Source organism: Pectinophora gossypiella, chromosome 24, assembly GCF_024362695.1.
Source record: "Pectinophora gossypiella chromosome 24, ilPecGoss1.1, whole genome shotgun sequence".
Classification (NCBI taxonomy): Eukaryota; Metazoa; Arthropoda; class Insecta; order Lepidoptera; family Gelechiidae; genus Pectinophora; species Pectinophora gossypiella.
This window is the reverse complement of record NC_065427.1, coordinates 6,796,686-6,810,090: the sequence shown is the minus strand read 5'-3', so window position 1 is coordinate 6,810,090 and position 13,405 is coordinate 6,796,686. Positions and strand designations below refer to the sequence as shown.

Below are 13,405 nucleotides of genomic sequence, written 5' to 3'. Positions count from 1 at the left end.
TATTATTTTTTTTCATAATGATAATTTGACATAATAGTGTTTTGGCATACTATATCATTAAGTATATAGTTATAAGTCATATTGTTTATTCGTCTAATTGATATTAGACATAAAGATCAGAAGGCATAATGTAACAGTAGGCTTGAAAATTGAAATACTTTTATATGCGCAAATGTCAGATTGCAATACTACTTTTTAGATGAATTTAGCGCTTTAGATGAAATGCTTCGATGTGGCATTTTTAACCCCCCTGTTCGGAGAACGCATTACTTCGTAGTATCACGAGTTCGAATCCCTGAATTCGTCTTTTTAGTGTTATTATAGAACGAAGACTAAAAGATTTAAATTATAGTCCGTGCCACAAAAGAAGTCGCAAGAAAAACCTCAATACAGAGTCCTAGACAATCCTAAAAAAAAAGAAATATAATTTCAGCAATTTAGCTGCCTAATTCCCAGGTGGCCTGTTTGAAAAAAATAAACTAAAAGTCTCACCGAACGGATTCTTAGCGAGCGTAGCCCTCTCAGTCTCGAGCGGCTCGGAGTCACCCTCGTCGTTGACGGCAGTCACCCTGAACTTGTACTGGTGACCTGGTTCCAGGCCTGTGATGTCCATCTCCAGGGGTTTCTTGTCACCGGCCACTCTGTGAGGGGAATAGTTGGTTTTAATTTCATCCACAATAAAAAAAAACTTTTTTTGGCATATTCATGGGGATATCCTCCATACCCCCTCCGGTTGATTGAGGGGAGGTCTGTGCCCAGCAGTGAATCATTGCCGCATATGGCATCAACTACTTGGGGAACTACTTGGAGGGAGTGCTGAGGGCTCTTATCCGATACAAAAAAAAAAGCTATTCGCCCGCATTTCAGCATACAAGCCTGGCCATATACAGGGTGTTAGTGACATCGTAACGAATGCTCAGGGAGATGATTCAGACCATGATTCTGAGTTAATATCAAGTGGAATTTTCCATCGCAATTTGCGACGAAATTGCGACATCGAATTTTCTGTCGGAAAATTCATGAAAAATTTAGTGTTTTTTTTTTATTATTCTCTGTTCCATACTTTTGCGACGGAAAATTTCACTTGATATCAACTAAGAATCATGGTCTGAATCATCCCTCAAACTTTTCGTTACGATGTCACTAACACCCTGTAGTATTCAATCTTATATCTTAACTAAATGTTACAAAATCCACTTCAACATACCTGCCAACTCTAACCCACTTGCCGGTGGCGAGGTCCATCTTCTCGACCTCGTATTCCTTGACTGGCGATCCACCGTCGTCTTCTGGCTTCTCCCACTTCACCTTGCAGCCTTCCGCGTGGACATCTGATACTTCCAACGGGCCTGAGGATCACATCCAAATGTAGGTTGATTACTTGTTTGATGATTGATTCTTCTTCTTCTTATCATGTGCTCAGGGTTACGATTGAGCCGTCAAAGACCCCTGACATGGCTCATGTAACGATCACTCACTTACATCAGTAAATAGTAACCGGGACCAATGTCTTAACGTGCCTTGCGAAGCATGGATCTTCTTACCTTCGGACAATCAGGTGATCAGCCTGTAATGTCCTAACCAAACTGGGGATCAAAAAGTGTTTTTTTTGTGATATGTCCCCACCGGGATTTGAACCCGGGGTAGTCTATTACAAAGCCATACTAGGACTCCTGTCCTCCGCCTCTGAATAGTACTGACAGTTACTGCTGCCCTCTGTCAGGTTCCAGGTTACAGTCCCTGTGACTAAACACTCCACGGCGACCCACCACGGGGGCTCACCGGTCCAGTCGGTGTAGGACTAACCACTAATCACTGTGTGTGGTTAGTCCTACACCGGTTCAAAAAGTCCTCAAAACAATCTGACCTTTAGGCGAGCCAGGTTTGCTCAGGACAGTAAGCTCGACGGTCTCCTGGTCGAAGCCGTTGCAATTCTCCGCCCGCAACGTGTATTTGCCGGTGTCACGACGCACTGCGTTGACGATCGTGAAGTCGGTGTGGTACTCCTTATTCTCGATCTTGATGCGTTCCGTGTTCACCAGCTTAATGTTCTCGCGCCACGACCTGTGTCATAGAGTAAAGGGTACGTATAGAACGGTAATTCTCCGCCCCGCGCCAATTTTTCGAGTGTTAACCTCACCCCCTCTGGGTTTTACAATTCAGTACTAAATGGCAGTAAGCTAAAGAGTAAGGGAAAGACTACGCAGACTGTGTCTCCCTCACATTTACGTGTTACAATACGACATAATTACACCATCAGAATCGATAAAATGCTAATATTTATTTATACTTTGATACCATGTCACATTAATCTGTGACAAATTGAACCGTTAGTCTCATTAAATGTCAAATATCGTCGTTGCCTTAATATCTATTTTGTGCAATCGGGTAAATTTTACAGAAATTGAAAAAAAAATTTTCACATACAATTTTTTTTTAAGAATAAGAATAAAATAAATTTATTGCCAGTAACAATTTACATTTGCTATATAAACTAAGTAATTATGAATATTTTTGTATGACTATGTGTTAAAAATATTAAAATATAATTGATATTAACGTACAAAAGAATTTGTACTGAATGTGAATGCTCCTAGCAAAATACTACTCGATCCTGACAAAAAAGAAATTTTGTGAGGGCGACACATGAGAGCTTTTAAATTGGCAACAACAATGATGATATAACTCATCACTATGCAGTCGGCCGACGAAATAATGTCAATGGCTGGAAACACTAAGACCTGGACCAGATTCGTAGATAACAAAAAACAATGGAGAGAAATGGGGGAGGGCTTTGCCCAAAGGCACACAGATTGGTTATTGTAGATTCTAGATTAAGATTAAGATTAAAAACTTTAAAATGTAACTTCTATATCTGAAAAAAGGCTATAAATAAATAAATATACAGTCAGCAAGTACTTACCAAGTCATATCTGGTGGGGGTTCACCGGTGACGTCCACAGCCCACTTGTGGGTGCGGCCCGCCTTGATGATCACCGATTTGAATGTGCTGCGCTCGATGCGTGGTTTCACTGTAAATGGGAATTATATTATTAGTTTGATTATACTACTACTATACTATTATTAGTCCGACGAAAGAATCCCGCTTTTTCACTCAAAAACTTCCAAAATCCCAACTTGGCAAAAAAAAATATTTAAGTTTATTATTTGTATTCTTTTAGTTAATAAAGCTTTTAAATTTGAATTTTGAATTCAAATAATACTTACGGTTCTTGTGCTTGCAGAGATGGTTGTCGGTTGGCTGTGAAGCCTCACCGACTCCGGCCTTGTTGTGTGCCTTCACGCGGAACTGGTAGATCATCTTCTCTTTCAGGCCCTCCACCTTGTATTCGGTCTTTGTGTCTTGTGTCTTCGTGACCTGGGGAGAGATGTGTACTATTAGTTTATGTTTTTCGGTTATATTGACCTTCAACAAGTTTATCTATGATAATTACGTTGAATAAATGATTCTGATTCTTTTTATACATACATATATAGCATTTCCTGTAGGGGTAAGCAGAGACCAAAAAATTTCACTCACTACGATCCTGGCATACTACCTTCGCTTTGTCCACCATCAAAGATTTCATGCATTCAATGTTTTTTTATATTCAATTGAAATCTTATTAAGAGTGTCCTTTTGGTTAAATAATTTTGAGACTTAAAGTAAACAAAAGCTTTCTCATAATTTTAATAATAACTTACTATTTAAATAACTTTATGTTCCTTGTTATGTTTTTCTGTTTACCACAGTGAGAAATAGGATTGAATTTATGTATGTTTATGTTCTTTCATTTGTTTGAGTTCAAGAATGATTTTATGGAATAGAAGATTTTTGATACCCATAGCTAAAATCTATTGTGCAATGAGAAAATAGGTAAATTCTCATATTAAAACTGTACAACGCCATCTATATTGTTTTTGAAGAACATAGCCTGGAAAGTCCCTCATTCTCGGAGCGTATCGACTTTAAAGACTTTACACCCAACAGTAAAATTCTCAATAATAGCCTTATCTTTTAATTGGGTCGCGTACTAGGTTCAAGATAAATTATGAAATTCTGATTACTAAATAAAGACACATCTAAAACTAACGAAAAACATTTTCTTTTTTCTATTAAACTTATTTATGAATTTTAATCAAGAAAAACGTAATAATAAGTCCGACATTTTGTCACGTTTTTCTATGACGTCACAGAGTGCTTTTTCATACAAATTCCATAGTAATTTCGTGTTTTGACGTTTAGTAAAAAGTAACTGATTTGACTAGTTGGAAACTAGCCTATTGAATCCGATAGAGTACCTACAGCAAATTATTGCATGAAAAATGTATTTTATTATCGACTTTTAAACTGTAATATAAAAATTCATCGATTCTACAAGAGTCTACAAGTCACTGTGACCGTTCACTATCTTCTCCAACTTACCTCAATCCAATCAGCGGAGAATTTGTCCTTCATCTCGACGACATAGCCGAGAATTGGTCTGCCACCATCGTCTGTAGGCGGCTCCCACTGCAGCGTAACCGATACATTGTCGTAATCGACAATATTCGGCTTGCCCGGAGCCTTGGGTGGGTCTGGAGACAGATCACAAGCATTTTATTTTAGTTTTTGTGATTTTTTTTAGAGGAATAACTTGCGAGTTCCTTTTGTAATTGTTTGCAAACAAACAAAAGCCGGCCGGCCGGCAGGAACTCATGTAATGTCAAAGTGACAGATAACGGTGCGTTCTGAAATCTGCAGAGTAGTCATAAAAAATTAAATATCTTGCGGGATTATAGTTATAGTCCCATACATAAATTAATTTATTATTAATCGACACTGTTGGCGATCATAGCTAATCATATCTATGGACTAGGTATTTTTTTTTACATTTTGAGAATCAACCCACACTGAGGCAGCGTAGTGAAATATGCTCTAATATTGAGAGGACGCCTTATATCAGGCTTGTGCCTGGCAGTGGGACTTATAAGCTGTATTATGATTGAGACAAAAGAACTTAACGTTCTTACTGAAAACATTACTTATGAACTTACAAAGGAAAGAAAGCTTAATGACTAGACAGCATGACCTCGTGATCTAAGCCTGTCCTTTTAATAGACGAAAAAAACTTTACGTTTTTGAACGAAAATTAGCACTGTTTTTAAAAAATTCGCGCCAAAAGTTTTCTCGAATAATCAGAACTTACCGTAAGGATTCTTAGCAACGATGAATCCTTCGGTCTCCAATGGTTCGGACTCTCCCTCCTTGTTGACGGCGCGAACTCTGAACTTGTACTTGTGGTTGGGAGTCAGGCCCTTGACAGTGAATTCGGTCGGGTCGGGTCCTGTCTCACCGCACGGCACCCAGTTGCCCGTGTCCTGGAATAGATAGAATTTGGATTATGACACATATTTTTGTATTTTTCTTCTAGGAATGTGTTATCAGTAGCTAGACTATTATCAAAACTGTTCCGCTATTATCGGTGTTAGAACAATACAGCCAGCGCCGTATCGTCTAATTTTTTTTTTTTTTTGTTTTAGTTTTCCCCGAAGGGTAAGGCAAAGGGAACTATGCCCATACAGCCATGTCTGACGTATTTTTTTTCTTGATGATTAATGAAATGATGAAAGGTGATGATGATGAAACCTAAGCCCCCACCCTCGGAGTAGACTCCTACTCCGAACCCCAAACGAATTAACTCAAAAGTCCGCATAAACTTTTGAGTTATGAAGCGGCTTCCCAGCACGAAGCGAAAATAGGCAGATACACTTTGTTTATTGAATACTCCAATATAATAACACTCGCGAATGTCTTCCGACTAACTTAATGCGATCATTAACCACAAAACACCACTTCGTATTAATTATTTAGATTACTCAATGAAGAAAGCAACTGTCCCGTTCCCGTTTCCCGCCGAAAAGCCCGTATCGTCTAAGTCCATAAAAACATTGGCACGAACTTTTTTTTTTTTTTTTGGTTTGGTTTTCCCCGAAGGGTAAGGCAAAGGGAACTATGCCCATACAGCCATGTCTGACGTATTTTTTTTCTTGATGATTAATGAAATGATGAAAGGTGATGATGATGAAACCTAAGCCCCCACCCTCGGAGTAGACTCCTACTCCGAACCCCAAACGAATTAACTCAAAAGTCCGCATAAACTTTTGAGTTATGAAGCGGCTTCCTGACACGAAGCGAAAATAGGCAGATACACTTTGTTTATTGAATACTCCAATATAATAACACTCGCGAATGTCTTCCGACTAACTTAATGCGATCATTTACCACAAAACACCACTTCGTATTAATTATTTAGATTATTCAATGAAGAAAGCAACTGTCCCGTTCCCGCCTCCCGCCAAAAAGACCTTTTTTTTTTTTTTTTTGTTTTTGTTTTCCCCGAAGGGTAAGGCAAAGGGAACTATGCCCATACAGCCATGTCTGACGTATTTTTTTTCTTGATGATTAATGAAATGATGAAAGGTGATGATGATGAAACCTAAGCCCCCACCCTCGGAGTAGACTCCTACTCCGAACCCCAAACGAATTAACTCAAAAGTCCGCATAAACTTTTGAGTTATGAAGCGGCTTCCTGACACGAAGCGAAAATAGGCAGATACACTTTGTTTATTGAATACTCCAATATAATAACACTCGCGAATGTCTTCCGACTAACTTAATGCGATCATTTACCACAAAACACCACTTCGTATTAATTATTTAGATTATTCAATGAAGAAAGCAACTGTCCCGTTCCCGTCTCCCGCCAAAAAGCCGCCAAAAAGACCATTGGCACGAACGTTTCACATTTTTGATGCATTTCTTTTTTTTTTTTTGGTAGAAGTTAGACTAAGGTTTAAGGTGGTGGGCCAAAGATTCCTTGCGTAGGTATTGCTTTTTTCTTCTTTTTAAAAAGTATAAACTAGGTATTTTATAGAAACGGATCGATGGATTTACGAATGACATAACATCGTCGAGAATCAAACGAAGCTAAAATTATTTACTCACAGCGTGCGGTACAAAGAGCGTTCTAAGGATGTGAACTTGAGTTTATTTGAAACTACATCCAAATTTTTATGTAGCAAGCTCGAATATTTAAAATATCTCGCCAGAGTGAAGGCAGTCGAAGCCTGCATTGTATTTACAAAACCTGGTAAAACCGTAATGCTTCCAGTAGGGTTAACATGCGCAATGTGATAAAATTTTGTCATATTATCGATTCTAACGATATAATTATGTCGTTTTGTCGATTGGTGCTAACATGCGATCCCAAATAAGTCACGCAAGTCAAATCACGTGTCACGCATGTTGATAAATTGATCGAGATGGATTTTTACCGACTTCAAAAAAGGAGGAGGTTCTCAATTCGACCGTATATTTTTTTTATGTTTGTTCGCGGATAACTTCGTCGTTTATGAACCGATTTTGATAATTATTTTTTGTCGCGTTGCGCATGTTAGCCCTACAGAGCGGAATGCGAAAAGCTGTTACAAGGAGCTATTTTCTAACTGTGTTCATTCAAATTAAATCCCGCCGACGTTCAAGAGAAAGTTCATGATACCGTGTCTTTATTACACCTTTTCTTTTTCTAAATGCTTAACGAATGACCAGTGGCCTTGAATCCCTGAAAATTAACCCTTAGGATTTAAAAAATTCAATTGTTACCTATTTATACTTATTTTACTTCTGTATTACCTATTGGTTTTATGAGTAATTAATTCGAGTAAAACCTACTTCTCACTTTTATTCCATTTACCTTCCTCATCTTCTTTAAATATTAATACATTACAGTTTATGGAGATGTTCTATAGGTAGATGAAGGCTGAATGAAAAGAATGTAATCTTACCATGTCCATCTTCTCAAGCGTGTATCCGGTGATGTCGGAGCCCTTCCAGTCGTCTGGCTTCTGCCATTTGACGGTGGCCTTCTCGGCGCGGATGTCCACCACTTCGATGGGGCCGTTGGGGCGGTTGGGTTTGTCTGTAAATTATTGTATGATTGGGTGAGGATAAAGAGTAAAGATAGGAAAGCCGGTTATCTTGTGATTTTGACCTCGACAGATGCTGATGTTTTTGCTGCCGCATCATAATAGTACCTACCTAATCACAAACTGTGATCTTCCCTCCACTACATCTATCAGTCATGTGAGGTACAGAAAGAATGAATTATATACCGTTTCAGATAGGTGATTCTTCTGACGAGAGAACAAATTGTAAATTAAGGTACTTAGTGATTGTTTTGGTTTTGAGACTACAATCATTTGTGAGATTATAAAAGACTTAAATTGACACTATACTAAGTACTCATACATCACATGCATCACACATCAGTCTACATCATCACACATCACATCCGTCTTCTAGAACATCAGTCTTCTAGAAGGTATTTCACTTACCAAGCACAACAACATCAGCGATGCTCTCGCAGGTACCCGAAGAGTTGGTCAGCACCAACTTGTACTTGCCACTGTCTGGCCTGGTGGTCTTCCTGACAGTCAAGACGGTGTTCTTCTCATACTTGTCAATTGTGATGCGATCGCCGTCATCCTTGATCTCCTAGAGTTTGACAAACACGTGAGAGACAATACTGGTGAAGGAACGCGTCTGATTTTTGATGATGTCGACGAAGACAAAAAATTTAGTGAGAAATGTATGTTGTGCACACGTGGAGAAGTAATAACAGGTGATTGGTGCAAGATATGTGCAAAGATGTCAATGTTATGTGGTGCTCAGTGCCCAGTGGAGCGATACAAATTTTATAGTAACGAATGTGAGTGACGTAGGTGTGATTAGTGTATGGGAAAAAATTGCGTCTCGAAGCAAATAAGAGAAAACTTCTTGGAGAAACTTTAAGAGAGTGAGGGAGTCGGTAGATTGATAAATAACGTAAAATATCTTGAAAATCCGAACTGAGCAGAGAAGTGGGAATGTAATTTAGAGGTAAGTATAATGTAACATAAGGCCCACATACTACACAACATTTGTATGTGAACATGATGACAAATTAACACGGTTTTATACCATCTCGTTCAGACATGCAATGTTTGATAGATGAAAAAAAGTGTCTTGAATAATTCAAAACCGAAGTGACAATGACATAAAGACGTTAAATTAAACAGGAAAGGACATTAGACGCTTTTAATAAAACTAAAACATATCATAAAGTTAGTTTGCTGTTGTTTTGATTGTGTTAGATTACGTGTTATGTATTGGTAGTAACGGACAATATATGTATTGTCTTACTCCCAATGTAATTTGTTACCACATAAGAAATCAACACGTAGAAAAATATTCAGACAACAATACACCAAGTGATATTTCCAGAGATTGTCTTAATACTCTTGTTGAACAAGAAAAAGTGGAACTTCACGTATGAAGCGAAGTAATCGTGAATAGTGCTTGAAAACTTAATTACGAACGATACATAGGTACAACAATGTGTTGAAAATGTGTTACTACATTAAAAGCGAATTTCGGAAGAGTTTTGCGCGTTTTAACATTGAATTTTGCCAAACAATCGCGACCATTGCGATTTAATATGGTAGCAATATTGTATTCACATTCATTAGCATCCTGCATTTCTTCAAAAACTGTTTCTTCGTCGATTTTAATTTCACTGTTATCGAATGTTATATATTTGTTGAATACAATATTGCTATCATAAAATTTTGTATCTGTGTAGTTGTGTTAGCCACATATAAAGTGTAGAATAGAGTAAACATGTATGAGCTTGTTTAAGTATTTTAGAACATATAATGCGACAACATTTAGTTTCACCGTTCCTGACCTTCTCCGTGTACGCCTTTCCACGTTTCTTTTTGGAAAAAATAATATTTGTTAATTATTGGGTCTCAAATTTTGGTTACACGATAATGATTATAATCACTTTCCTGAAGTAAGTTTTCTATTTAATTAACTGAATTATCTTCTGATAATTCATCAACATCTAATCAGTAATGATTATTACTATCATCATTATGATCATAAGTATCAGGATTTCTAATAAGATTTTGAGCCGTTCTTTTTACAATGACAAACGAATTTGATCATTCGTCGTTTATTTTACTTAGAGTACATTTATCTTCTAATTTAAAATCCTTTTTATTAAAATACTTTTACATGATCATTTTTTGTATGAAATGCTTTTGTAACACAACAAGAACTGTTTCATTTACCTCTTCACCCTGAATCCATTTGACTTCGGGCTCAGGCTCACCGCCGTACTTAATGTCGAAGGTGATCACTTGTCCCTTCTTGATGATCATGTTTTGAAGACCTTCGCCAATGATGTAAGGCTTGACTGTGAAAAAATATTTTATATGAACATGATTTTTCTGATACCACTGACTTTAGCAGAAAAAAACTTCTGAATTATTGCAATGACTTCATCTGCGAATATCTAAGTTCGTTTAGTTGTGGAGGCTTGCTTGATATGAAACTAAGCAGTTTCCTTCAATACAGTTTAGTTTAGATTTAGCTTTATTTCCTTCCAATACGCATCAAAATCAAGATTTCGATTTATGACAATTCTCGAAGTCTCTCCATAGATTACGATAGCATACCTATCTAGGATCGACACATTGTATAGGATTTCGATAAAACTAAGTCAACTTAACAAACAATCACTATCATATTACAGAGTAAACTCGCCACGATACGAATGACCAGACTGTGGTTCGGTTTATGACTAAATTATCTTTTTTCTAATACTTACCAAATCTGCACTTAGCAACAATAGGCTTGGTAGTGTCACTAGGTTCACCAGGACCAGCCTTGTTAATAGCGCGGACTCTGAACTCATAGGTGGAACCTTCCTTGAGACCATCCTGGGTCGCAGCCAGGCAGTCTCCAGGAACTTCCTTGCCCTTCACCCAGTCCTTGCCGAATTTCTCCTGAGGAAGGAAATTAAATCATTATTAAAGATACAACGGTTGCTCTGTTGGAAACAGATTTCTTCTCAACAACCATGATTATGATGGTTCATTACTGTTCAACTTCATTAAGTCTGTGTTTGTTTTACTGGGCTTAAACTTTGGTTACATGGCTGCTTGAATGAAAAAGTTTATTTTGTGCTGCATACGAATATTTTTGTTTTATGCTAGACCACGATAGACTACTCTGGGCGCCATCCCACTTGCGTCAGACAGAGTACTGCGGGGCGGAAGGTAAGAGGGAAACCACTGCTTTAGTTTTCCCTAAAAGTAGCTTGGTGAATACTACACCGACAAGAGCGTGGTTCTTAAATTAGTGGTGATACTAGACTAGATATTGAACAAGACATTTAGAGGCTGACACGGCCCTAGGCTATCTGTCCTTTGTGCAAAAAAAGTTGTTTTTTAAATTAATTCACGTATTTTTGGAAGTGTAAAAAGCAAACCTATTATGATCAACCATGGCCATACCTTGTATTCAATGACGTAGCCAGTGATTGGCGCTCCGCCATCGTTATCCGGCTTCTGCCATTTGAGGTCTGCGTGGTCCTTGTCCCAGTCCACCACCTCCACATTCTTTGGCTTCGATGGTTCGTCTGCAAGAACACGATACATTAGGGTATAATCTTGTAACAGGGTTCTAAAAATCGGCTATTCAGAATCAAGATGTGAGTATTATGCATCAAAGATGAAGAATGAAAATTTTTGGTTCGAATTTGTAACAAGATTACCTAAGTTTAGAGAGATCTCAAAGGAAATGTCTTACCAGGAATTTGAATATATAACAAAGTACAAACAAAAAAAGATCGAAAAATTCTGGACTCAGACAGGACCTCGCACCCGTGACTCCTAACATGCTGGTACATGGTACATTTACAAACTACACCACCTAGAGTTATCGTTAAAATGTAACGAATCTGCTATGAAACAAAATATTATGACACTTACCCCACGGGTCCTTAGCAAGTACAGGCTTGCCGAACATTCCAGGTTCACTAGAACCAATTTTGTTGACGGCACGGATTCTGAACTTGTAGGTCTTCTTGGCGACGAGATCATCGACCTTATATTTGAGCGGTTGGCCTTGTTCCACTTCAGCGACATTGTCCCAACCGGCCTTGAGCGAGAGATCCTGTAGAAAAGGTGTAAGGTTATCAGCAAAAAAAATCAACGAATTTATAGGTACTTATTACTCCTGAAATGAAATATTTTGAACGTAAAGTTCAGGGGGGTTAAAATGGCCACAACGAAGCAATTCAACTAAGAAAGCAATGTTGCAATTTGACATTTGCGCATATAAAAGCAGGTGCGCAATGCAAAACAAATGTCAAATAGCAATATTGCTTTCTTAGATGAATTGCTTCGTTGTGGCCATTTTAACCCCCCAGATACAAAAAGCTGCGATTGTCATTGCAACGTGGAAAATAAAGTTCTTAAATAATTATGAAGTCCAGTTGCTAGTGATCTTACTTTCAGTTGTACAAGTTTAAATTCAGAATAGCAATCAATATTACTTGTAGTTTTTCAAGACTTCATCTTTGAAATTCTCTATTCTTACTTCAACTGTAAACTTCTTCGATGCATTGAATGGTACCAAATTCACTGTGACAAACACTCACCTGTCTCTCAATAACATATTTGACGATTGCTGAACCACCATCGTCCTGTGGCGCCTTCCATTGGACGACGCAAGAAGTCTGGAACACTTCCGCGACTTCCACATCCTGAGGCGGGGTGGGAACGCTCTGCATGTTGATGTGAACATCCTTCGCGTCCTCTCCCTGGGCGTTCGACAGTTTGATCTGGTATTTTCCAGAACCTTCCCTGGTCGGCTTTTTAATCTTGAACAGGACCTTCTCCTGCTCAACGACAGCTTCGACTTCCTTGACGGGCAATGCTTTGCCGTCTTTGAACAGCTTCGCTTCGATTGGTGTTTGGCGGGTGCCAGTGACTAGAAAGAAAGAAGGTCACAAAATTGACATGTTACGTTGGTTGTAAGGCTGATGGTTGACCTCACCAACCCTGGTCTTAAGAGCTGGGAGCCAAAAAGATCTCATTGAAGCAATTCATCTAAGAAAGCAATATTGTTAAAACATATAATAACGGGTTCTTACCGCGTTTAAATCAGGGATACGACACTTGCAACAGTGTCGAAATATCGGGAGTCTCATATCCCTAATTTAAACGCTGTAAGAACCCGTTATTATGTGTTTTAATTATGATAATAACCGCGTAAACATAAAACAAAGCAATATTGTTATTTGAAATTGGCTGACATTACGCACTTAGTTTTATATGCGCCAATGTCAAATAGCAATATTGTTTTTTAGATGAATTGCTTGGATGTATCCTTTTTAACCCTCTTGGTATTGAATACAGCAAGCAAAGGCAGTTTTCTGAGCGAATTAATGTACAATGTGACTTATAGCTTGTTGGGAATATGTCAATTAATTAGATTAATAAAGTTGACAAACTTTGGAAGTCAGCAAAAGAC

At 38.1% G+C, this 13,405-nt stretch overlaps 1 protein-coding gene across 16 annotated transcripts in view; it reads right to left on the bottom strand.

Moving 5' to 3' along the window:
• LOC126377791 (twitchin) overlaps positions 1-13,405 on the bottom strand; it is a 157,227-nt gene that overhangs the window by 66,655 nt on the left and 77,167 nt on the right. For 12 of the 16 annotated variants that reach the window (XM_050025614.1, XM_050025609.1, XM_050025623.1 and 9 more), the window contains 15 exons: positions 12,531-12,862; positions 11,860-12,043; positions 11,383-11,507; positions 10,695-10,872; positions 10,156-10,280; positions 9,768-9,794; positions 8,377-8,536; positions 7,828-7,961; positions 5,190-5,361; positions 4,427-4,578; positions 3,229-3,379; positions 2,924-3,032; positions 1,868-2,064; positions 1,208-1,349; positions 493-641 (listed from right to left, as the gene is read on the bottom strand). In XM_050025614.1, coding sequence (XP_049881571.1) covers positions 493-641; positions 1,208-1,349; positions 1,868-2,064; positions 2,924-3,032; positions 3,229-3,379; positions 4,427-4,578; positions 5,190-5,361; positions 7,828-7,961; positions 8,377-8,536; positions 9,768-9,794; positions 10,156-10,280; positions 10,695-10,872; positions 11,383-11,507; positions 11,860-12,043; positions 12,531-12,862 — 2,337 coding nt within the window. The remainder of the gene's footprint in view (positions 1-492; positions 642-1,207; positions 1,350-1,867; positions 2,065-2,923; positions 3,033-3,228; positions 3,380-4,426; positions 4,579-5,189; positions 5,362-7,827; positions 7,962-8,376; positions 8,537-9,767; positions 9,795-10,155; positions 10,281-10,694; positions 10,873-11,382; positions 11,508-11,859; positions 12,044-12,530; positions 12,863-13,405) is intronic. The other 4 variants (XM_050025624.1, XM_050025613.1, XM_050025617.1 and 1 more) reach the window with 1 other exon arrangement.